Here is a 27,103-nt window from a genome sequence, read left to right as displayed (position 1 = left end):
CTCTCAAATGCATTCACAGAACAAGGACAGTGGGTTTTGTCCCCCCCATTCCCTATATTATTATTGTGCTAGGAATGGATTTCTCCACAGCCAGTATGGACAGGAGAAATGTTAACTCCGACCAATAACTGTTTCAATGGACATATAGGCAAGTATTGTATTTAGACTTGGAAATATATATATATTTTTTACTTCTTTTACTTAACACCAGGCTGAAAATTCGTGTTTCACCGTCTTCTCTGGATGTGCAAAAAGAAGATTTTGGGTGGTGTTAAGTTCCTTTTTAAAGCCAAAATTTGAACATGAACACGCAAAGACATAAGAATGCCACAGATGATGCTGTAGCATCACTGCCAACACTGCTCCAACTATTGTGTAAGATGCCCCTGATGACGTGCTCTAAGACATGGGTGTCCTCCAAGCTGTTTCCTCCCCATTTGCAGCTTAATTTTAGCCTTGACACCTTTAAACATGTACACATAATTATTATTTAGTCAGTTACAAATTGCACAGGAGGATCTGTGTGTGAAAGGAAGACCAGATGATGCTGGGAAGAGTGTTGATTGTGGAGAGATTAGGGCTGAGCGGGAACAAATGTGTCACTTTCAAAGTAAGTGGGTAACTGAGTAAGAAGAAGGACAAATTTTAAATATTAAATGTTAAATGTTAGTCACGCAGGACATACAGCAGATAATGGCAGACAGCAACACAGAGAGGGATGCAGGCGGCTAAGAGGTAATCAATTGTGTGTGCATGAGTCAGACAGGACGATGTGAGGACGTGCACACAGCTTTTTATGTTGCTGACGACACACCACAGTACATTCACTGTGCAGAAGAGAGAAGAAGAGATTTTGAATTTATTTTCCTTTTTCACCCGATAATGCTTCCTTTTTAGGCCACCCATCCTACAACAGCATGGCCATTATTACTACTGTTGAGAGGCTGCATTTAGCACCTGAGTTTATTATCGCAGAGCTGATCTAAAGACCTACATTGTAAAAAGCTGACCATCATAGAAGGGGGAAGTGATATCGTTTGAATATAGGAAGAACGACACACATTTTCATTTTCTGTGTTAAAAAAGAGAGTTAGAGAGAGGAGTTCAAACCCTGGCTCCTTCCTCGCCTCTTCACAGCTGGCCAATCATGGCGTGAAGTGAAGTGGGTGTAAATATTGGATTGTCAGTTTTGGAAAGTTACGGGATATGTCCCCCCTAATTCGAAGTCGGAAAGGTGGGGGGTTACCGATGGCTGTCCAGCCATCCGACAAGTACTTCTAATGCAGTAGACTGGCCCCTTAAGTCAGCTGCAGAGCTTATTAAGTGAAATTACTCTCAACTCTGAGTTGAGCAAGAGTAAACACACCGAGAGAAAGAGGGCTTGTTTTGGGGGAGTCAGAATCTATACAGTTAGCATGTAGCCTTTATATGTGCAGACCCTGACCACACACTGCAGCTATGTCTGGCTCATGTAGGTCCTGGTTTCTGATTGGTGGATTTCATCTGGGGAGTGGATGTCTGTTATTTAGAGATAGCAAGATCTCTCCCAAAAACAGCTATCATTGGTCATATTGAAAATAAACACTTTTCTTTTTAAGTAGACTGCAGTGGAGAAACAGGAAAGCATAGGAGAGAATTATCTTATTATATCAGCATTCAGTATTGAAAGCACATAACTTATTATTATTAGTGTTATTATGGGTTGTTATTATGGGTTGCCACATGCTAAAAGAATGCAGAGCAATTCTACTTTCAGAAACATTTTTCAATCTCTGTTGAAGACTGAATCACAACAACGCTACAGCACTAATTTCCTTCTACAAGCCTTGAAAAAACATTTGACCTTTCAAGTATCTTTTTGTGTCTTCTTCACGGATGGTACGTGAAAGTGATGGTCATCTGCCAAACAAAATAAAAAAATGTTTGTTGTATTTCCAGTTCAGTGATAAAATTCCAGTACACCTTTCCTGTCTTAAGGTGTACTGGCTGGCAGCAGAATATAGGAAACATATTTGTCATTGTTTGGATGTCCTCACTGTGTACCACACCTGCAGCGCTGAGGGTGGCAAAGCAGTGTTTATAAGCAACATGAGAAAAGAAAAAAAAGCAAGGGCAGTAAATGCAGACACCAGAAAGACAAAGGTGGAAAACATACAAATATTGGTGGGCCTCTGACCAGGAAGACAAAGAGAGAATTTTGTGCCAACGTTAAGGTTGCTTTGCTTTTACTGAACAATAAGTCACATTTGATTTTCTACACATAGCACAGATAGCCATAAGTGCCTGTTTGGATGGTTCCTGGGGGGGTGCAGTGTGGTAAACAATGCAACACAATGCATCACAGACATTTGAGAATACTTACATTTTTGCCAGACATCATTCTTCTTCAGATTGCGATATCCAATCAGTTTTGCACAGGTAAAGAAGATGTAGGACTGACATTGTCATCATGCTACAGGGCCCAGAAACAGACATGCCCACAAGAATGCAGACTCATCTGATATTTTGCCAAATCAACGTGAAAGCTCCTTTTGGATGTGAGTTTAACTCACCCAGGTTCCCCAGCAGGTAAATATTCCTGAGCTGTGATTGGGCCTGTGTGTGTGTGTGTGTGTGTGTGTGTGTGTGTGTGTGTGTGTGTGTGTGTGTGTGTGTGGAAGGGATGGGGTTGCAGGATTCAAGGGGGCATTCATCCAGGCAAGTTTGTATGCTGTCAATCAGAGGGATATTAATGCTCAAGGTGCATTGTGTCTAAAGTTTATGTAGGTGAACCCAGAACCACAGACGTAACAGAGTTTGGCAGACTCAACAGCTCTTTTTCGCCCCAGCAGCAGCAATGCAGACTGCTTTTGCTTGCATGCACACAATGTGTGTTACCTGTTCGTTATCTTAAACAGTTATTTGTCCTGATTCTGTCTTTCGTTGGTTGCTCTTAAGTTTTAATGTTGTGTCTTGGCATCATGGTTGGGGCAATGATCAAGCTGATCCAGGACCACCATGATTTAGAAATTGCTTAGATTAAATTTATGACTAACAACAGCAAAAAAATAAAAAATAAAAAATAAAAAATAAAAATAGTAATAATACAAATGATACTGAAACTGAAAATAATATGTATTACAGCTGAAGGAAATGTGTATTTTAGATATTTGATGTATTATATTTGGGATGAGGACTATCAAGTTAATGAACTGTAATCAAACATTGCATGGAGTGATGGCTCTATTCATTTAATTTGTTTTTATGCAGACCTCTTTATGCATTTGTTATACACGTTCTTTTGGTTTTATATTAAAATTTATTTCAAAAAAGAAATATTGTTTTAGTCTTTTTGCCAAGGTTTTGTTTCATCATCTTATTTTCATCACTTATACTTTTCTGTTTTAATGACTGCAACTGAATAAAAACCAAATGTCAAATAAAGTAGTGTTTGAATAGAATTAGTACAGTCAACAAACACAAAGAGTATGATATCAAACAACTGGAATAGATTAGCCTACTTAAAAATGCCAAATTATTATTAACACCCACATGGATTGATTACTGAATGGGCCTACCAGGCACAGGGGCCCAAAGTGTTAGGGGCCCCCCTGGCCTTCACCTGCAAAATGTCACTCAAAGATACACAAAACAGGCACCAAGAGACATTAAACCACCAAAAAAAGACCCAAAACAACTACAAAGAGACCACAAAGAGGCACAAAATTACTACAAAGAGACACAAAACAACTACAATGAGGCAAAGACATCACAAAGTATGGATCTTGCATCAAAAATGGTGGGGCATTTTGCATGTCTCTGCCCAGGTCTGTGTCAAAGTCTCATAATCCGTCCATGATTACCCAATAATACCCAATGATACTTGTACTTACATCAAGTAAAACAAAAAGTACACTGGGGTACTTATGCTTCCTGTAGTACTTCACAGAATAAACAAAAGTAAGACATGAGCCAACACACAGGTGATATGTCTAAAAAAATGTGCTTCATGCCAGTCACCATTATCACAAATCTCTTAACAAATACAAGATGATCCCTCTCCCTGAGGCGGAGCACGTTTCAAACCACAGCAGCTCTGCAGCCAAGGTTTCGTGTCTCAAAGCTGCAGCTGAGAATGGGAATCTTTTATCCGGAACACCTTACAGATGTCTTTATGAATGGGACACAGTTCAGAACACAGGCACAGTAATAATAAGCACATATTACCAGATTTGCTGTTGACAAAAAAAAAAGCAGACCATGTTTTCAGGGCACTGTTTGTTGGAAACCGTATTTAAATTTTTAGGTAAATATACAGTATTGTGCTCCAAATGCAGAGATATAACCATCAATATTTCCAAATAAAAAGATAGAGCTGCAGGACTTGCTCATCCACATGTACCACTCGTTGCAGTGTTGATATAGTGATGATTGAAGCAGATAGTAGTGATCTGGTGTGCGTTTTGGAAATACCACACGTCTTATCAGCACATGATCGGATTTCCACTGGATAGTCAACGTTATTCTTGGAGGTGAGTGAGGTTTGGTTGGGCTGTATAGAGTATTATCTTATAAAGCTTACACTATACTACACTCACATCTTTACTTGAGAGAAAAAGAGACAGAGTTGGCGAACACTGAGTTTGACAGGTTTCCTTTTTCTCTCCAAAAATAGTAGTGTTGACATACCTACGAGCATGTATGTCCATGCATAAAACATCCCACAAAACCCACACATCCACACTTTCCCAATGACCTACATCTCACCGATATTTATTGTTGAGAAAGAGAGTTGAATGTATTCCTTCTCTGAGGAGCTTTAAAATAAGAGCGAGCGTTCAGAGGTGAATTATGAAATATGGGTCCTCAATCAAACAAAGACAGGTGAGCTGCACAATGAAGGGACACAGTTAAAATGTCTTCCTCTATCTGTGCTGCTTACAGGGAGTGGTGGAATGTACTCAAGTACTGTACTTAAGGTACTTGTACTTTACTTGATTATCGTCTTGTCATGCCATTTTGTACGTGTACTCCACTACATCTCAAAGGGAAGTATTATACTTTTTACTCCACTACATTTATCTGACAACCTAAGATACTTACTTACTTTATGTTGTGGTTTGGGACATTTCTGTTACCTGTTTGTATATTTCTGTTGCTGTTTTCTGTTTTTTGTTGTTTATTCTGAATTGTGTATGTTTTGTTAGTTCCTGTGTTCTCTGTTCTCCCTTGTGTTGTCTAGTGTTGTGTCAAGTTTCTGTGTTTAGCTGATTTCATGTTTTCGGTCGGTTTTTCCTGTTTCCTGTTTTATTTTGTAGTCTGGTTTTCTTTCTTGTCATGTCCAGTATTACTTTCTTTGTTTTCCCGCCTTTTTTGATTACCCTGTCTCTCCTGATGTGCTCCACCTGTTCCCCAGCCCTGGTGTCACCTGTCTTGTGTCTTCTTGTTACCTAGTTTATTTAGCCCCTGTGTTTCCTTTGTCTGGTGTCAGATTGTTTTTGTGTCCTTGTGTTTTGCCATCTCCTGCCTGCTTGCCTCTCCCTGTGTTTGGGTCCTATTATTCCCTGCCAGTGTGACACTTTACAAATTAAAAGTTTTGCATACAAAAATATCATGCTTTATTATAAATTAAACTACTCAAGTAGTGCTGAAATAGTTGATTGGATGGTCATTTTTTTCATGTAAAAATGGCAAATATTTCATGGTTCCAGCTTCTCAAATGTGAAGATTTGTTGACTCCTCCAAAAAGTTTGTTTTCCATACGGAAAAAAATACTGGCCTGATATTCATTAAACGTGGTGGAAGGGTGTACCATGGGCCAAGGAAGAACCGGATCCAAATCACAGGGTGGATAAACCAATTATTTTTCACTTTTGTTATCATTGCGAGATAGGGCATTTATGCTGCATTAATTTGTTGTCGGAATAATTGGTAATGAGTTCCCAAATGATAAAATTCACACTGTATTAACACTGTGAGATAGGGCATGCCTTGGCAGAGGTCTGCGCTTTCCGAGTGCCCTTCTAGTAGTTTCAATGCATTCAAATGCATTGTGGGTATAGATATGTATGATCCTGAAGTGTCCTACTCATGCTAAGTGGGTACACATACATGTGCATGCATCTGATCAGCCTAATTTCCCAGGCATCTGATTGCATTAAAGAGCGTTGAAAGATTATTTTTATTGTATTTGTGGCATTAATAGGACAACAGACGATGAATTTGGGTGGAGTGGGAGGAGGCACAGGGTCAGCACAGAATTAATGGAACAGCATCTAGAATCTACCACCATACCGTAATCTTGTGAAATGCCTTTCGCTTGTGAAATAATGAACATCTCGCAGCCTGTGGGATTCATCCAGTAATTCATCAAGAAAATTAGCCTTGTGTGTTAGAGATATTACACAACACATAAATGGCCAATCAGAGTTCCTGTTGATGCTCTAAAAAACTGTTTCAACAATGGCTATTGTTCAGACATCTCAAACCATCATAGAGACTTCCTCTTGTAGTGAGCATCAACTGCCATCACGCATATTTTTGCACCAACATGAAGTCAGAACGGCGCTGAGTTGCATTGAAACCTCACAGAATTTAAGTCCTTTCCATTTTGGCTGCGAGGATCAGCAAAGTAAGCAAACACAACCCCAGGCCTGTTGATTGAAGGATGGAAGTCACACAGGAACGAGACTGTAAGTGAAGCCTGATAATCCCTCACCTGCTCTGGACTGTTATGGTTTGTCATGTTGTTTATACCGTCTCTCTTTCTTCAGGCTTTCTTCCCCCCTCAGACAGGACTGAATCCATTAAAACAATCTGAGACTGAAGGCTATAATCCTTCTTTACCAGCAACAGTATCTCATGTCCTCAGCTTCCAGAAGAGGTGGAAAGATTTTGTCTGGCCTCCTTGTGTTTTGGTTTCCATGCACCAAAACCTCTGTTGTAACCATAGCTGAATGGTGATAGTGATCCTGCTCTGACAAACACAGACTGCTTTGCGAAGGCATGATGCATGCACAATGGCTTTGATAGTCCATGTCCGTCACTCAGAGACAGGTGCAGAGTACCCTCATAAAAGCAAACCAGAGATATTTTAACATGCTAACATGATATTAAACATCTCTTAATCATATCATACTGCTAACATTCCTTGTGTTTTAAGCTACGACCCTCTGAGCCACATATACATAAGAGTGGATGGATGACAGCAACCCATGTTGGTAGGATTGGATGTAGCCGGATCCCACAGTAACAAACTGCTGCTGTACATTACACTACAGGCTGGACATAGAGAAGTCAGTTAACTGGTACAAGGAAAATGTTCTGATCCTGAACAGAAAAAAGATTACTGAAATGATCATAGACTTCAGAACAAAACAATCAATAAAAACACCTATCCTCATCGATAGCTAGACAAATACAATAACTGACTCTTTGTAGTTTCTTGGCACACACATTAGCAATAACCTGAAATGGGACCTCAATGTCAACCATCAAATACAAAAAGCCCAACACAGACTTTACTTCCTGAGACCACACAAAAAACACAGAGTCATGCAGGGTCTACTGGTCCAATTTTACACATCCATAAGCCAGAGCATCCTGTCACGATAGATTACTGTCTGGTATGGAAACACAACTAAGCACACAACAAAGACAATGGACAGAATCACCAGAGCATTAAAGATCATAGGCTGCAAACTCGCCACACTGGACTCCATATACACACAAGGAACCATATCCCAAGCAATCAAGATCACGGATGACCCTCTACATCTGGCTCACCATTTTTTTTTAGCATCTCCCCTCTGGCAGAAGGTACAGCTCACTAGGAGGCAGGACAGAACACCTTAACTGTTGCTTCTTCCCCAAAGCTGTGCAGTTGATAAACACACAGAAGCTGGACTAATTGTAATTGTATGTTGTGTACTGTATATTTTTTTTCTTTTTGTTTCAATTTGTTTGCACTGATGTTGTATGAGTTGTACCATCCCATCTGTACTGAGATTAATTCTACCAGCCGTGTTGTAATCAAAGATGAAACAAGAAACTTAATCTTGAACCATTTTTTGGCACTTTTCGTGTGTGAAATTGTCCAAAAAAGTTTGCTGTTGTTACCCCTATAACATACACCCCCCCTCCCCCCGCCTTAACCCTAACCTCTACATTGACACTTCACTTTATCTTCTCTTTTCTTAACCATCTTTCTTTAACTAAACCTTCATTTTAACCTGAACTAAACAAAAATGTATCAGTAATGTCAAACTAAATACTGTAGTAACCAGACAAAACCGAGAAAAGAAGAGATGAAGAAACACAGTGGATGCATATATAAACAAGCCCTTCCTATTCAAACTTGTGTGTGTTTTTGTGTGTCCCTCCACACAGTGCTCCACTGCTCAACACAATGCTGCATATTCTCACATGAGCAGCAACAGTGTATTTGAATAGCGAACGCTACTGGGGCGGCCGTGGGTGGAGGGGAACAATGGCAGGGTGGTACAGTGTCTATCTGCGTGAGGACTGGGTGGCACTGACACACGCATTCACGCACACGCACACGCACACACACACACACACACACACACACACACACACACACACACACACACACACACACACACACACACACACACACACACACAAACACTGTGTATTTCTCAGTTTGTCTGGCTTGTAAGCTAATTTGGGTTTTCTGTGTCTCTCTCTTGTTTTTTTTCACCCTTTTCATGCTAATTTGACAGGCCCCCCCCCCCCCCCCCCTCTCTATCAGATCACTATTGTTCTGTTCCAGAATCCAGGAAGAGGCTTACAGTGATCGGCTGTTGCTGCTGCCTCTCCCGCCTCTCTTAGTGACCCCTCAATTTTGGGACAGTAGAAGGTAAATATGGTGCAATATGCAAGAGCTTTTAGACTTATATAAAATATCTTATATAATATAACTTATCTAATATATTTTGAAAGTACATACATTACATTTTGAAAAGAAATTATACACAAGCAAAAAATTATTTTGTTTCAGCAAACAAAAATCTATTCCGTGCTGAATAATTGTATTTGCATGTTTACTATTATCCATATTATCATAACCCCTGTCACACATTTTTCTCATATGCCATCTCACAAACTCTTGCTTGGTGCGCAGGTCATGTCTCCCTCTCTCTCTCAACCTCTCCACTCTGTGTGCGCTCAACTCTGCCCGCACACACTCACTCATCTTGTCACTGCGTTACAATGTGCCACAAAATCAACCAATCAGAGAATTAAATGATGAATCATAGATGAGGAACTGGTGAAAATCAACTGTATTTGGAAAGAGATTAATTCATTCTAAGGAAAAAAACTTGTCAAGCAGAGAAATGGTCCTGCAAACATTTTTCTTTACATAACACATCACAGATGAGTAAATTCTCCCTCCTTTCCCCCCATATGTGACGGTTTGGAGGACGCTGTCAGGCCCCCTTCCAACCCCCTTTTCATCCATTTACCCTACCCCTCCTCCTCCTCCTCCTTTTAGCCTCAGCCCCTCCCCCTGTTTGCCCCCTTTCACCCAACTAGCCAATGGGACCAGACAGGCTCGTCCAGGCATGGAATGGGAGGGGGTATGCATGACCCCCAGGACCAAACACCTTGCTGGCCAGACATGCAGGAGCAGATGAGCTGAGAGTACATGCGAGATTCAGCTGAAGAATATCTGCCTTATTTTGCTTGTTAATGGACAGTTTATGGGTGAATGAAAGTTCCCTGCCTTTTGCTTCATCTCAATGGATCTACATAGCTGCTGCATTTGTGAAGGAGTGAAGGGGGTTTCTGAACCTGAGACCTAAAAGAAAGACCAGAAACAGAAGAGCAGGATATACACAGGAAGGACGCCGCTAAAATTAAAGAGGGAGGACGCAAATTAAGAGAATCAGGCAGAGGTTTTCGGACATGGAGATGTTAGGGATGGAGGACCAGCGAGTAGCCAGGAGCAGGGCTGGGAGCTGTGTGGAGTTTGACAATATCATAGTAAGTTTTCTTTTGCTCTTTCCTTTTGATACAAAATGAGAGAGGGCTGAGGACGGGTAGATAATCAGCATTTCAGCTTAGAATATTAGGGAATTTCACAAGAATACACCAGAATGTGTTTTCCCACTTGTTGCACACACTTGTTGCACACACTTGTTGCATTTCTGAGTGGAAAAATTATGAACTCAGGAACAAAATACCATCCATTTCTGATTTAGTCACATTAATAAGTTGTGGAAAAATGATGAAATTTTACATAAGAGCCCACTGTGGGACTTGTGGGACTATGATGTGTGATGGTTTGCATTAGAAAGGGAGTGTGTATATAAGGCATGCACTATAATCAGTTGCAGATAATGTAGATTTTATGTAGGGCTGGAAGATATGGTTGAAATAAATATGATATTGGTATGACATATCATGGGAAATACATGCCAAAGTACTGATACAATTGATATTCAGTGCAATGAACTGTGTGCCACTGTATGCATTACATTAGAGACAATTATGCACAGTACACTGGACCACAGGTTGGAAAACAATGTGTCTTAAGCTTTGTTTCATAACTGTGTGTGTTTTTATGCTGATACAAATCTCCACAATACAATAAAGTACACATAATGCCGGTGGTATTTAGAAGGATAAGGTCAACCGTTATTACAACAAATTCTCTGTGCCTCTATTAAAGCCAGCAGACCAAAAGAGATTTGTATGTGATTGCAAAGAGCTGAGCTGTTTGAGAGTCTGAGCCGAGTTGCCAGATGCTCAAACTGCCTCAGCAGTGAACACAGCTGAACCTGATGATTTTTCCCAGCACTGCTCTGGCTTAATGACCTCAACGTTTTGCAACAGGTCTGTGCTTTGGGTAGAGAGGAAATACTGTATGTATTCAGCAACACCTTTTAATGCTGCATGAGGTCTAGGATAAATCCGTTAAACCTGAAATCTGAAATGAAAAGCAAAGGACATTGTTCTCACCCTCTAATGTTAGGCATTAAAAATAAACACAACCTTATTTAATATATTAGTAGTGCAGTGCCCGTTCAAAATGTGCCCGTTAGGAATGGGCCGATTGCTTGCAGTTTTATGGAGTGCCGCTCATCCAAACAACTTCACACTCGACATGGTGCTTCCTTCAGTAATACACCTGCCCTGACATAGTTGCATCCCCTACCAATGCTAGAGTATATGCCTTTATTTGATAACTGCTAGCTACTTGGGACCAGGCTATTTATGGGAACAAAAGCGTTCCGAAAGTTCCATCGCTGATTCTTGAAATGTTTGAGTTCGCTACAATGTAACACCTCTGGTCTCCTTCTTCATCTGTTCTTGAGTGTACCGTAGCGAGTGATGGAGAGCGAGCCGTACCCAGCATGCCGTTCAGCAGTGTAACAGTTAATAGGGGTCCCCTCTCAATACACTAGACAGTGTGTACATAGTGCACAGCTCAAGAGCTCGCACTTGACAGTGCACTTCTTTAAATCCTCGGCAATACACTTGCCAAGTGTGAATTTGAACGGTTGTCGAGAAAATCAAAGAACAGACAGACAGAGACTCCTTCTATTTAAGTTAGATGTTAGTGCAGCATGACCCACTGATGGGCTGAGTTTACTGCAGTCCTTAAAGAACAGACTTTTGTAAGTGTCAGTTCCTTCTCTGCGCAAGCGTCCTTGTTATAAAATGTCACTATTATGCTGAATACCTTAAAATATGGTTGTGGAAGTCCTTTGTGACAGGCATCTGATAAATAAGCTGTTCATTGTTAGGAGTCAACAGTGGACTATCAAAATAAAGCGATACCTTATGTAGTTTGAGGCACATTTTTGGCAAGCGTGGAAGAGATACTGAATTGAGTTCAGCTGTTTAAGAAGATATCTGTTCTGGCAGCAGATAAACAACACTTTTACTTCTCTAAGACCAGCTAGGCAGCCGTCCAACTTTACTGCATTTTTCAATCTGACTCCCTTCAGAAATAAATACTAGCTATCCAAATGGTTCTGTTTTATCATCGCATTTATGATATTTATGACTGGAATACCTCCAAAGGCATGCTCTCCACCTCTGATGTAAATCATAAAAACCATATAGTTATCTGACTGCATGATCTGACCTGATTTACTCTACCTTCTCTTTATTGGATGAACAGTAGATCGAAAAGGTTAGTTACTACCTCACAATTTACCTGACCAACTGTTACCATATAGTGTATAGACGGCCAATTTAGAAGGCTCATGTGTTAAAAGGGTCTTTTCACAGGACCGTAAAATGTTATTGTCTCTGTCTCTCTTTTATTCTGTCAATCCCTGGCTGTGTTATGTGCACACACACGTTATAAAATCTGGGTTTATGGGATTACAGACATGTAAGTGTGATTCAGTGTACATAGCAGGAAGTCAGGTGGCATCACGTGAGGCGGCCTGCAGACTGGACAGACTCAGGGGAATGCTGTTTTTGTGTGAAGGGAGACCGCTGACTCTTTGCTCAAAAACCTGTCTGAGAGGTTGCTGTTGTACAGGGCATTCCCCTGAAGCTGAAAGCATCGGCATTACTGGTAGTAAACAGATTGTACAAATATATGGATGATCTTACTAATGTAAAATTAAGTAATTACTAATCAGTTTTCCTGGGATTTCTAAACCTTATAATAGTGTGTTGCCTATAATAGATGGACACTAGAGGTTGTATGTACAACTTCTACTTCTACTTTGTGACACTGTCTAAAGGTTGAAATGTGAAATGTCCTTAAGCTAAACCGGACAGTGCTGTAAAGTAGCATGTATGCAGCCAACCTACCCCGTATAAATAAAGGTTCACAGATAAATACACTGTAGTAGCAGCAGTGACATGGCTTGAAGTTGTCAATTGAGGTGTGAGTTTATTTTTAAACTATGTTTTTTTTCCTTTGTAAAATTACTGGAAGCCAATACTGTAAACATCCCACCTGAAACAAAAATCTAAATATTAGTAATCATATTTTGAGGGATTCATCTACAGACCTTCTCCTGCTTTCTTTCCCCTTGTGGGTTTCAGGTTAAGGTCTGTCTGGTCGTGCTGAGGGTGTTTGAGAGCATAATTCCTGTTCCTTGGGGTGTGTGGGGTATTATTCTGATTGTGACATGAGTTATTATTAGGGCTGTCGATACATTTTTTCTTAATCGTGATTAATCGCTGAATTTCTATAGTTAATCACGATTAATCACATGTTTTATCACATGATTAAAATTCTATTATTTTGCATTTCAGAACTGTTTTTAAGTACATATTAACAATGGAAAGCAATTCTTACCAGTGTATCTTGATTGGGAATCAAATGAATGCAAAGAAAGTTACTTTATGAACTTGACTTTAAGATTTGTATTTGTTATTATTTCACCCATTTCACAAGAGCTAGTCTATTTTTTTGGATTTGTTTTCATCCACAGGTTGGCATCTAGCACTCTCCAAAATAGTGCTTTGCCTGAGTCGCTAGCATCAACCTGAGTCACGTTAACTGTACTATGCTTAGCTCGTAGGTGGTAGCTCAAGCTTGACGTGCTTCGGTGATATTTTAATTCGGCTTTACACAATGTGCATATGGCTTTCGACTTGTCTACTGAGCCGTTCGGGAGTTTTGGAAAATAAAAAGCACCATTCAGAATTGTGTTGCTGCTGTCTTTCTCCATCATGCCTGCAGCAGTAGGATGTGTTACGAGGAAGTATGGCAGCTTGATGATAAGTAAAGGTGCAGTAAAGTGTCAAAATAGTAGCGTAGCCCCAAGAGGCCGTAGATTCTAGTGATTTTAGAACAGCTAAGGGGTGTTGTTAGGCACGACGCGAAGCCGAGTGAAGTGTAAAATAAATTAATAAATGGTGGCATCGTGATTAACGTGTTAATGCTGACAGCCCTAGTTATAATTAATCTCCACTTGAAAGTTGTGTTTTTCCCTGCTTGTGTCCACCTTGTTTCACTGAGCCCTATTAGTTAGAGATTGTACTGTATTATTTTAGCTGCTATTTGTGAAACTTTACTAGCTTGGTACATCAGGATTTTCCAGATGCCAATCATGTGGTGTGTTTTGCTGTAGCAGTAGCTGAATCAGCTGCGCAGCTTTCTTTCGGCTTCCATTATGCAGTGTTGTGCTTGAGACACCTTCCACTTCCAGAACATTTCTGTATCTTTTTCATGAATGTTTCTGTAATTGTTTTTGTTCCAGTAAGCGGATGATTGGCTGCCTAGCCTTTTTGCATTTTGTGGCATTATGGTCATTAAAGCTTTAGTGCATAACGTTTTGACATTAATGAACGTCCGTTACATTCAAGCCATTGCCAAATGAGTTGCTACAAAGCTAATTAAGACTATCGACTTCACAAAACTCTCTCTGTATTTCTCAGTATGGCTATGTTCAGGAGATTGTGGCGTCCGCTGACTTTCCTGCGCAGAAGCTCGAGTGAATATAGTTACCTCTTCTGAAGAGTCCATCATGTTCTTTTAATCCTCTAGTCTTGGCTACTAGCAACTGCGTGGAGGAGGGGTGGGGGCTGTGCGCGATCACAGAAGGCTTGTATCATGTGGACGGGCCGACAGTTTTGTTGTCATTACTTAGAATTCCTCATGGGGGAGAAAGAAACTACACACTGTAGGTTTAAATAAAAACTTTGCGTTGGAATGATGTTTGTGAATTTTGGAATAAAAATTGTGTTTATATCCAACAGGCAGGGAATTACAGCCTATGACAGCTGAATCCAGCAGTATTAAGTATAAAAACAATGATTATGTATTTAGTGAAAATCACCGACAAGACCGTCCCATCAGAGCTAAGCTGTTATCGGAAAATGATACAGCCACTTTGGCTAATTATAATCAATCATACTTGACAGCAATGGTGGAATATGAGAGCAATGAAAAACATGAAAAACAATTAACATGAACTTGAAACTTGTTTGTCGTGTAAATTGCAGTTAACATGAAGTCTGCATTTAGTCAAACGTTTGTTATTTTACGCAACAAAAAGTGAACCATTGCCATCATGTTCATTGTGATGGATTAGACCGTTTAAGATTAATTTTAACACTGTACAGACATGATTCAACCAATTGCTGCCTGCACCTGTAGAGAAAAAAACATCAAATTACAAAATCCCCAAAAATACAGCATGCATTCAAAAATGGTCAGCAAAAAGTATAGAGTACAAATGATTTTTGGTTAAGATCGGAGTTAATCTCACAAACGTGGTCCTTCACGAGGTCTCTTACTTCAAAACATCAACATATTTGCGCAGATAGGATGATCACAGACCATGATGAAGGTTGTGTGACTCACAGGTCAGTGTGTGCGTTGGGAATGAGGATCTGTTTGTGTTCAACACAGCCCAGTGACACTATGAGCCTTGTGTCTGATGCTACATCAGTAATACAGGCATCAGCATGTGCACAACATTGAGAGTTTGAAGTTCAGAAGCCAGTGTATCATTAAAGTGATCCCTGGACCAGGTATATCATTACTGCCCCAAAAGTCAAAACAAATCAGGCCATAATGATGCACTGTGCACTGTATGTACAGCATGTAGACATGTACAGTATGGTGTGTGTGTGTGTGTGTGTGTGTGTGCGTGCGTGTGCGTGTGCGTGTGCGTGTGCGTGTGCGCGTGTGCATGTGTGTGTGTAAAAGATTCCTCTGGGGATTTGGTACTTTTTCTCCTCAATGTGTTCTTGTTTGAATGGGGAATCTCACCAAAGTCTTCTACAAAACCTAACAAACAAGTCACAGCTTTGGAAATTTACACCTTCAGATCTTTAGGAGCAAAAACTTGGCCCGCTAATTGGTCATACAGATTGCATACCGTGTGTAATTATTAGGACTACACATTTAAGAGACATGAAAGACTTGCAATTGATTTTCAATTTGCTTATGAAGACTTTAGACTGGCTATGGACCTGCCCTTAAGCAATTGAGACAAATCTTGTCTGACTTTAGATTTGACTTGACCTTCTTCCAAAGACAGCAAGAGCAAGGGATTCAACGTCAGGCTGCATTACGTCTCCTCGGATTCAGACGGTGGTCGTGACACGGAAGGTTGTGAAGACTGAGACATCAGGGTGGCGGCAGGAGGTATTAGGCTAGCTTTAAGGGGAGGGATTATGTCCCACTGACCCTGCATTCCCAAGTTAGAGAGCAGGAAGAGGAGAGGAAGTAAAAGCAAATGTGATTCAGGGTAAAGAGACAGAAAGAGGAGGAGAAACGGGGTTGGTAGTTAGGAAGAGAGGAATGGACATAAGAAGAAAGAGGGATAACGTTTTTGATAAGATGGCATCTGGCAGGCCTTGGCCGCCCTTTCGATAACTTTTACAACTTCAGTGAGAGAGGGAGCTCCCTCTGCTGCTGCGTCTATGAATAGACTGAGAACAGCCTCACAAAAATGGACGGACTGCACTTTTACTTAATGGAAACTGACCTCTTACCATAAGATCACACGTTCAGTGTGACAACCGATGTGTGTCACATAACTGTAATGTTACACCATCAAATGTGAAGCATGTGCAGCGAATAAAAAAACATTTCCTCAAACAATAGAACATTACAAAAGATTTAGAAGTAGGCAGAGACAGATAACCCATTAGCTCCGTGGTTACTAACATAGCAATCAGCAATCTACTTTATATATGCATGGTGTACTTTTTCTGCATCGGTATGTCAACGTGTCTTTACTGGCATGCTCTTGGATATAGTGCCTGCGATGGGGAGATTGTTTACATGGTAAAAACCTGGGAAGAAAGTGGTGACACATGTTGATGTTCCAGGGGGCTGGGGATTAATTAGCAAAATGTAAAGCAGCACAATGAATTTGGTACAAATAAGAGATCTGCATTTTGAGTGCATGAATGATTAAACAACATACATGACTATTCAAGAAGCACTTGGTTGGTACTCCACTGTCAATCTACCACAAAATAACACATTATTTATTTAGGTAGGGAAAAGAAGTTGCCAATTAAGCAATTTTTGGTGCCAATTAAGACTAAATGACTAAAAACCTCTGCTTAGAATCCACCCCGCACACTCGGTTCGAAACATTGTAAATATTTCAGTGATGCTAAGGACAGGGTAGGTAGTGACTAAGGAGCGCGCCGGCATGTGGCCGAACAACACTGTGTTTCTATAGCAACACCACCAAACACAACTGTTGTCCTATTAGCAGTTGATCTTCGGAGAGAGAGAGAGAGAGAGAGAGAGAGAGAGAGAGAGAGAGAGAGTGACCCTGGGAGCTCTGTAGCGGATGAGCTCGTTCAGATTGTTTCCAGAGTGTTAGAGATGGAAGAAGCTGTTGCTTTGTTGTAGTGTGTGTGTGTGTATGTGTATGTGTATGTGTATGTGTGTGTGTGTGTGTGTGTGTGTATGTGTATGTGTATGTGTGTGTGTGTGTGTGTTGAGAAGTGGTGTGCACTCCTAGGTCGTCCGTGAAATAATTTGGTCATTAGATTGGGTTATTATAATGGGTTTCTGAGCTTGACGTAGTCTGAAAACATGCACGGGTCTATTTTCATCCGTGCTGTTTGAAGTACAGTATGAGCATAGTGTGTGAAACCTGATAGCATTGCTGGTTGCAGTGGAGATAAGTCAAGTCTCTGTATATTTTCCCCATGGGAAGCAAAGAAAAAGTCTACTACAGACACAGAGATTAAAGCAATATACAGTACAGGAGGGGGATGCCACAAAAACAGAGAAACAAAAACGAACAAAAAAAGATCTTCTGCACATTGGAGAGAGTGATTCATCACAAAGCCTTTACGTGATCTGGCAGAAGAAATCTCAGAAAGGGATTAAAGATGGAAAAAGAAGAGGAATGGTTGATGGTCAAATGTTTTATTGTGTGCAGGAAAATGTGGCGGGGTTTGTAGCAGGAAAAATGTTTTTATGGCAGAGGGGTTTTAGGTCATACACTCAGACAACACAGCAGTAAAGGTTTTGGAAATGTTTAAACATTTTTCTGTTGCTACACCGTACATGAGTGCACATACTTTGATGTTTGCCTTGTAAACATTACAAACTGGACAGATTTGCAATATTGCAAATTTGCAAGACAACAAGCTGCAGAAACTGTATTATGTGGAGCTAAAGCAGCTGCAGTAATGGGATGTGTAATGTTGAAGCCACCCATTGTGTAAATCTTTTTTTTTTTTCTGTTCATCAGTACTATTTTTGTAACGATTATCTGGCCAGTATGCTTAAAATTTCTGGCTTTCAGATCTCACTTTCCAGCCCAGAAAGCAAATGACAAGTGTATTATTATTGTTGTATTTAGAAAGGTGATATATTACCTTGCTTACTAGATGTTTTTGTTGGATTGCTGCTGCTAATTAGCTTTGCTTTTTGTGAGAATGTTTCATTAAAATGTCAAAGGGTTCATCATTGGGCAAAACTCTACAAACACATGTCATCATGCGTGTACAATTTCTAAAGAGCAGCACATTAGTTTGAAGATGAACATTGTATGCTTTCTGGTAACATACAGCTTCCTGTTTGAAAGCAATATCATATTGGTTTGAGGAAACCAAAGGGCTACTGCCAATATCTGTTTTGTCAGTGGAATCTTGCCCAGCAGACACTCTCTATGTCTCAATCAGACAGATAACTGCTTCCTCTTCTGCGTTCACATCAAAATGTCCCCGTCTCGATGAGTGTCAAGTGGCACAGAACAGCTGCTGCTGATATGAGTTGTGGCTAATGGTTACAGCCTGTAGATAAATCTTGTGGTTAATTGTTCTGCTGACAGGAAGACTTTAGAGAACACTGATAGCTTCTTGCAAAGAGATGCGCTCCAAATGTTTCTGCAGAAGGACAAAAGGTTATAAATAGATTCATGTTTTAGAGGAAGGTGTGCCTTCTCTTTTTCACTCTCCTCCATATTTATTCAGCAAAGTCCTTCCACATCGCCTCACAGCTTCCTATTGCAAACAGTGTCATGTGGGTGGCTGCAGGGTGTATCAGCTGTAGTTTTGCAGGGCTAATTCTCTCTTCGTCAGATTTTAAACCAGATTATAGACCGTATTACAGTAAAACAATCACTCAAGTCTTCAACCCGTTTTTCTCCGAGATAAACCACTTCTCTCTGCCTTTCTCTTTCATTTCTTTTGAAGCTGCATTTTTAAATGTCACAAGGAATTAAAGTATGCATCTGTCAGCTAGGCTGAAAGGAACAAAACGCATTCATGAGAAACATGTCTGTATGCTTCATTGCTATTTATTTGACTACTGTGTTTCCAAGTCCAGTTATCATAATTTCAATCTCAAACACCAAAACCGATTCTGCTGTGTCACTCATATACTGTAGGCTACTACAGTATATGAGTTCCCTAAAAATGTAAATGCTTGCAATATATGACAATGTTAAATAAATCACATATGCATCACATACCTGTAATCACACATTGCTCCTTTCATACAGTTTCAAAAGAACTGGACAGAAGTGAAGTTTATCTTGCAGAGCCCTTCTCAGCAGATAAGGTTTGCAGATGCACATGTTGATTCAGAGAGATGAAGGCTTATTTTGGTAATAAAGAGGGAGAGAAGACTGAGAGAGAACGACAAGTTGCTTAGTTCATCAGAGCTATTTTTAGGTCTGGGGTACATTATAAATGCCCCTATTTCTTCTCCACAGTAGCTGGAGCTCTGCAATGGCAACACAGGCTGTAATGACTTATGTCAATGTTTACATTTGCCTTTGTGTGTGTGTGTGCGTGTGTATGTGTGTGTGTTACCCTTTGCCCCTTTATGGCGCGCTGCCAAAAAGTGAACAGAACTGTCCATTAGTGTCCTCTGTATGACTGCCTTTAAAGAATCACACACAAACGGTCTCCCTGCTTTGTTGACATTTATCTAACCAAATGTTGTCACATACAGTAGGTGTCATTTGACTATGAAAGGTATTTAGAAGAAACAACTACAGGCTTAAAAATTAATCCAGTTTAAAAACAATGATGACTGTATTTTAGTCCTACTTTGGCATTATTGACAGAATATGGTTTGGAGATTGCAGTTTTGTTTCAATACATTTAGTCATCTTTGGCTTCTAATTTACCACAGCAATCTTTTCCGGTAAAAAAATGATTTAACTCAGTTGCAGTTTGACTTTGGATACGTGAAAAATGTTCGGGAGACTTTGATGACGTACACAGAAGCATTTAATGAATCTCGATCGAATACACTTAGCATTAAAGCAACACTTTGTAACTTTCCCCTCTTCAGTCCCCCCACAGGTTGTCTCGTTGGAACTACAGCCGTGCGAGCTGTAGTTCCAACGAGACAACCTGTAGGGGGACTGAAGAGGGAAAAGTTACATGGTGTTGCTTGAAGCAATACAATTGAATCACAGTGTAATGTCATATAATATCAACCCTTGTTTTTCTCCAAGATAAGCCAGTTTCTCTCTGCCTTTCTCCTTTATTCTGTTGTAGCTGCCCTCCCTGAAAACAAGCTACATTTTCTGGGATTTTTCCAGTGTAGTGTCATGTAGTGCCATCCCAATTCTGAGGAACTCTGCAGTTCAATCAGGAGAGACTTTGTTGCAGATATGCAAAGATGTATTGTACATATGCATAATGTGAAATGTACAGTCTTTGGAGATTAGACTCCATCGTTATGAAATGATTTTTTAAAGGGGTAGAAAAACAAAAAGATATTCCCTGATGGAGTCTAGACACTGGTGGTGGTGTGAGGGAGCCCGAAGACCGGACCGAGGAGCCGACGGGAGCGGTCTGCCGGAGGAGGACCCAGGGAGCCGTGTGTGATGAAGACAGGAGGTGGAAGGGGAGGAGGAGGTTGTGCTTTCTTTGCCTGAAATGATGAGTAGCAGAGAGAAGAAACAGGGATGTTTAAAACAGGGATGTCATGCGGTGATTGGCTCGTGAAATTCATGACCACTTTTGATTGGTTAAAAGAAAAGTGAACACCTCTAACAGCTGTTCAGTTTTAGAAGAGAGAGAAAAGTGATTACGTTTAGAAGTCTTCCTGAAGGAATTTACGCTGTGCTTCATTTCCAAGCGGCATTTATCTCATGATGAACACATGGATTATGCAAAGATATTAATTGCACCATAACATAGGTCAAACACAGATGCTCACCTAAATCAATGTTGTTTTGCAAGTCCAGTCTATGCCTCTCTGGGGAACAGGCTATCTCCAGGTGTATGTGTTTGTCGGTAAGATGTGTGTGGGGATGTTTCTGTTGACCGACAAAGGAGACAGTCCTGTAACACAACATTCCCTTATCATGCAGCTTCCTCCACTCCCTCAACTTCTAGAGACCGACATAAATTCAAACTTAGACACAGGACCAGTTTAGTGATGGAGTAGCCTATAGCCTAAATAGATTTTTTTCGGCCCCAAACCTGTGACCAGAGGGACCTGTCTGTTAAGTTTTTTTTAATCTCTCGGCTGCTGCTGCACGTTTCTCTCACGCTGTGTTTTGACTGGACGCAAGACTGAATGTGCAGCAAAAAAAACCTGATTACAGCACTCGTGGCTCCAGCAGCTCCTGCAGCGTTTGTGCATTTAATAATAGCAACAGGCGTTCCCTGAAAGCAGAGAAGGAGGGAGCTGGGTGTGTCTTTTTGTGTGCGACTAACACATTTTTGTGATAGTGAGTGTGTGTAAAAGTTAGCATGTCATTATTGGGGTTGTGTCAGTGTGTCAGTGCGTGTGTGTGTGTGTGTGTGCGTGTGTGTGTGTGTGTGTGTGTGTGTGTGTGTGTGTGTGTGTGTGTGTAGCCATGTGTTCACAGTTCTTGCATGTGTTTTCTTAAATCAAGTCCGTTAATTGTTGCTGGAAAATGGAAAAAGTTCAACATTGCAATTCTGGTCCAGAACCTGGTTTATTTCTGGCACTGTATAGCCAAGACGTGCCATTTAGTCTCAATAACACACACACACACACACACACACACACACACACACACACACACGCACACACGCACATGCACGCACACACACACACACACACACACACACACACACACACACACACACACACACATATCCCTGCCTTCTAATAAAATCCAGACCATGCTTTCCCTGTTCTTGTCGGGTTAGTGAAGCCACAGTGGAACAGGATCCCGTCAAATTGCAACTTAAGGGAGCCGCTCCCTCGAACTTGGAGCAGCTTTTCTCTCCCCATCCTGTGCAAACTGTTGTACAACTTCCATCCCTATTGAATGTCAATCGTTTATACTGATTGTTTATTTGCTTGCATGGTATTCATTTGTGTTATTTGATAATAAAACCTGATCAAAATATGCCCCGTGAAGATGAATCCCCTGCTGTGGTCTACCAATGGTGGACAGTAACTAAGTACATTTACTCAAATACTGCACTTAGGAACAATTTTGAGGCACTTGTACCTCCAGTAACTGGATTATTTCTATGTTATGATACTCCTCTACATTTATTTCATAGCCATCGTGGATTTTATTTTTATTTTAACATATCCTCAATACCACAGTTTCTGCTTCACATTCATGTTCAGTCCACACAGTCTTCTACTGTTGGCTATTGACCTTTGACCTTGACCTCTGAAGACCTTTGACTTTTAGAGTCACAATGGACAAAACTAGCTGTTAAATAAATGTAAAATATCCTTCTCTGATTTTATGCTTCACCATGGCCGTCGGCTGAATTGAGCATCCACTAATCATCCTGACCTCTGGTGGAATGCAGGCTTCACCTCGCAACCTTTGACCTTTGGTGGTCTGATAAGAGACGGCTGATAGTGACAGCAGCTCACAAACAGAGCTCCTGTCGACGCTGTGAATGTCGGCACTGACAGATGTGCTCACACAACACACACAAACACTGGAAGATGGACTTCACAATCACTCTCTCTTGTGCACTCTCAGACACACACACACACACATCTACACTTTGAGTGATAAACGGTTGAGGCTGCTGACTGAAGTATACATAAACACACTAATCCTCTAAAGGCTCCTGATTAACTTGGCTTTCCCTGCTGACTGTCTGACATGACTCTCTCTCTCTCTCTCTCTCTTCCTTTCTCCCTGCTGTGCTTAAAGACACATGATTGAATGACACTCTTATACAAATGAATGTCCAGTTGGCTACACATTATTATCACAAATACACACAGATGAGTGACTGAACATATCTTTATTTCATATAGGCTTTTCCATTTTTTCCCTGTTTTACTAGATGTATTTTAGTTCTTCCCTGCAACATAAGAACTAGGAGATTGCAGCATTGCCTACATTATAAGACTGACAAGTGATCTCTGGTAAATTCAGTGCAGAGACACCACAGAAATGAGTTACCAGCATCACAGACAGATGCAAAAAGTGAGGACAATAAAGATGTCAGCTGCAAAAGTTCATGAAAATGCACAAACGTAATCCTGCACGCTGTCTCTAACTCTCCAACTGATCCACTGCACGTAGGTCAAACCGTTCAAGAGCTATCTTGACCGTGAGCTGTCCATCACATTTAAGGGCTGTCATGTCTTTGATGGAAAACCTGACTGCTTTGTATTTGGAAATTGAAATATTTCAATTTACTGGAATCTTCTCTGCTCTCTTCAGTTGTAAATTGTGATAATTTCCTTTTCAGTAACTAATTTAGCTAAAATGAGTAAACATGACCACATTTACTTTGGTAAAAAATGTTACTCAGGTGATATAAGGATGACCTTCCTATATGGACCTGTCATAATCCCTGCCCAAAGGGATTTTTCCCATAAAGTTTTCTCTGAACATACAGTACATAGAATTAGCTTTTGGATGACTTTTCTCGGTTGTTTTGGATGAAGCCTAAAACATCAGTCAGTTAAGTTAGAAATGCCAAAGATGTATGCAAACATTTGCTGGTAGCATGATGATCCACTATGATTACATCTAACAAATCTGAGGCAACTCCATACACACAGTGTCTCAGTGAATGCAAACATTTTGTCAATCAAAGATTTTAGAGGGAACATCAACAAGCACAGTGCAGTGTAGTCTAGTTTTTTGTAGTGAGTATACTGTGATTTTTTCCCTCCCAGCCTCGTTCTTGCCCGTGTCCCAGAGTGACAACCCCATACATTTTTTGTAACGTTACCGCATATAGCATCAACGTCATCTGGCTTATTTTCCGTAGTTCTGTAACGTAACCGTCTGCTGCAGTGTCACCCGAAGCTGCAGTAGCTTCAGGGCAGGCTTACGAAAATAATGAGTGTGTAGTTTGAGTTGGCTTGTGTTTCATATCTCCTTTAGTGATTCACATTAGTTAATTTCATGTTTGCACAGAGAATGACCGCCAAGCAACTGTGTTGTTGTTTCTATGTGACCCGCAACACAGACGGGGTAAATGTATGACCAAAACGTTACGTATCTTTGTGCTTTTGTAAGTGGGTATATGGAAATTCTTGACCTTTCCTAGTGGGTATATGTCGTATACCTGCGTGTCACGTAGACTACACCACTGAACCAGCATAAGATATGAACCAACTCTTGAACCATGCAATACTCCAGAAATCTTCATGGCGTTGTTGATCATTTTCTGTTAGGTTTAAGTTCAAACTACTTCAATCCCTGCTCACTCGTTTGCCTCGCTCCAGCATCTCCATACATTACCCTTTGCTACCAACCCTCTGCCAGCAGCCTCCTCGCTCATCCCACCTCTAATCCCCTTTTTACCTTACAATGAATCTTTTATTTCATTCATCTACTCCTGTCTGTGTTTGGGTCTCTCTGAAATCATAACAAATTGGAAATTACATGACCTTTGTTTGTAACAGTCATTGTTTAGCTGATGGGGTCATGAGGGTCAGCCAGAAGGAATGTAATGCTGTAGTTCCAGTATATGCTTCAGAAACAGGCAGCTCAGTAAGTGTGAGACGGTGTAATTAAGTGCTGTTTTAATCTTATTGCCAGAGAGACAATTGATTTTACATTAATTGATACAATTTTGTGAAACCTCAGATGAGCTTGTGTTTTTTCAGTGTTTATTTCCACAACATCAAACAACTACAATAAGGCTAAGGTATGATGAACATTAGGGAAAGAGTGTGATTACATTTTAAAAAAAGCCAAAATTGATTGTTGTACAGCGCATATGGCACCTCACTTTATAACTGACACAGTACTTCTTACATTAGACATAAATCGAGCACTGCAGCATCATCTGATATGAGCAGACATTTGCAGGGATACTGGGCCAGTTTGGGGCAATTTCTTTATATTACTTACAATGTTTGTTTCCACCTGCTGGAAACACCGGAGAGGTGGGGTCTTCTGCAACGTATCAGGATATCTCTCTCATTTGCATACCTTGAACAACTTGCTTTACTCACACCCTTGATGCATTTAGACTAGGACCAAATTAGCATAGTGTTTGTGTTTTGGGAAATGTGGTGGGCCAGTGACATAGGAGATTCCAACAGATAATATATGTGAAAATCTGCTCCATTTTATATAAACAGATATCAAACAATCACATTAATTTCACCATATCACTAACACTGTATGGCCACATGTCCAACTCAAAATCCCAGTAATGGCTCATTCGCTGTTTGATTGGTTAATCCAAACCCCCATGCTCACACAGGACCCCTGCTGCTCTCACTAGGAAACCCTGTTCGGCTGAACCTGCTGCTGACACCAGCACGACCCCTCCACTGAAACCAAAAAGTCCAGTCAGCCCAGAGGAAATAACCTGTCCCGCTGCATACTCAGAATTACTTACGAAATTACACACCTGTCTTCATCTTTCTTCTTCGCTCTCTCTATAACAGGTGTCTGTCTCTCTATGTCACGTGTCCTTCTGTCCTCACACATACATGTAAATAATATCAATCTTCTCTCCTGGTAAGTGACGCAGGAGAGAAGAGCACACAAGAGGACCGAAACTCAAAAGCAATAGTGCTTCATACATAAAATAATAGTATAGCAACATCTAAAACAATAATATAAAACAAATAGCATTAAAATATGTATAAACATTACCAATAAAATAAATATATTAAAAAATACCATCTGAAATGTAAACACACCTAAACTAAACCCAAGCCACATACTGCTGCATATGTGACACAGTGACATACAGTCAGGATGATACAGTCACAACAACAACAACAGCAACAACAGCAACAACAACAACAACAACAACAACAACAACAACAATAAAGCACAAACATGCACATTGCAGTCAATGGCATCCCTCTCTCTGTAGGGAGACTGTGCTAATCAGATTAGCAGGGTTAGAGGGTCTGGAAGGTGGAGGAGGGGTGTGTGTGCGTGTGTGTGTGTGTGTGTGTGTGTGTGTGTGTGTGTGTGTGTGTGTGTGCCCAACAATAGAGCAGATGTAACAGGCCAACAGCAAGGCTCAGACCGCCTGTCTCACTGTCTGTCTGTCTCAGAACGGTGAGGTTTAGGACAACACAGAGTTATCAGGAAATGTTGGTGGCAACTTAAAGAGTCAGCTTCTCACTTACCTCTTGTTTATCTAGCCATGGACATACAGCAGTTTGAGATCTGCTCAGGATTGGAGATATCTATCCTCCACCCCGATACAATGGAGGTGAAAAGAACTGAATTTGTTGTGCTCACGTCATTGTAAAAATCTTATCCACTGAACAAATATTCCCTATGAAAACTGTCAACAGTGACACTTGAGATCAAAGCAAATAACAGTGAATCAGCATAATCGGATGTTTTTTGTAATTTGTGTTAACTGGCCCTTTAAGTTGTTTCATTTTCCCTTCAGGACATGTATTCACACTCTACTATTTCAACCTTTAGCATTTCTAATTTTCCCAGCACAGTGCTGATGGATCTCTGGATGGTTCAAAAGTGAACAAGTCGACTAGATTTGGACATCAAAGCTCTTTATTTTGTACACCCAACCCCTTCCTTCAACTTCTCTTTCTGTCAGTGAAAGCGATCCTGGCAAACTAGTACAACATAAGTAGCATAAGTTGCACATTTAGCTCTTTCTTCAAGAAACACCTCTGAAGATATGTCAGCTAATTACAGAAACTGGAAATAACTTTGATTAAATATTCTAACCTGACAAGATGACATAAACTGCTGAACTAGCTGCTTTCAAGTCACAAAACTGTCATCATCAAGCTCTGGTTGTAATTTAGTAGTTAGGA

General features: G+C 40.6%; 1 protein-coding gene across 1 annotated transcript in view; it reads left to right on the top strand.

The window, feature by feature from the left end:
• Positions 1-9,898: 9,898 nt before the first annotated feature.
• The window catches only part of LOC116061192 (rho GTPase-activating protein 20-like), a 55,287-nt gene continuing 38,082 nt past the window's right edge, over positions 9,899-27,103 (top strand). The window contains exon 1 of the mRNA XM_036003797.1: positions 9,899-9,987. Coding sequence (XP_035859690.1) covers positions 9,910-9,987 — 78 coding nt within the window. The 5' untranslated portion in view covers positions 9,899-9,909. The remainder of the gene's footprint in view (positions 9,988-27,103) is intronic.

This window comes from Sander lucioperca, chromosome 8 (assembly GCF_008315115.2).
Source record: "Sander lucioperca isolate FBNREF2018 chromosome 8, SLUC_FBN_1.2, whole genome shotgun sequence".
In the NCBI taxonomy this organism is placed as follows: domain Eukaryota; kingdom Metazoa; phylum Chordata; class Actinopteri; order Perciformes; family Percidae; genus Sander; species Sander lucioperca.
Note: the sequence above shows the minus strand (reverse complement) of the source record. Positions and strands in the feature narration are given on the sequence as shown.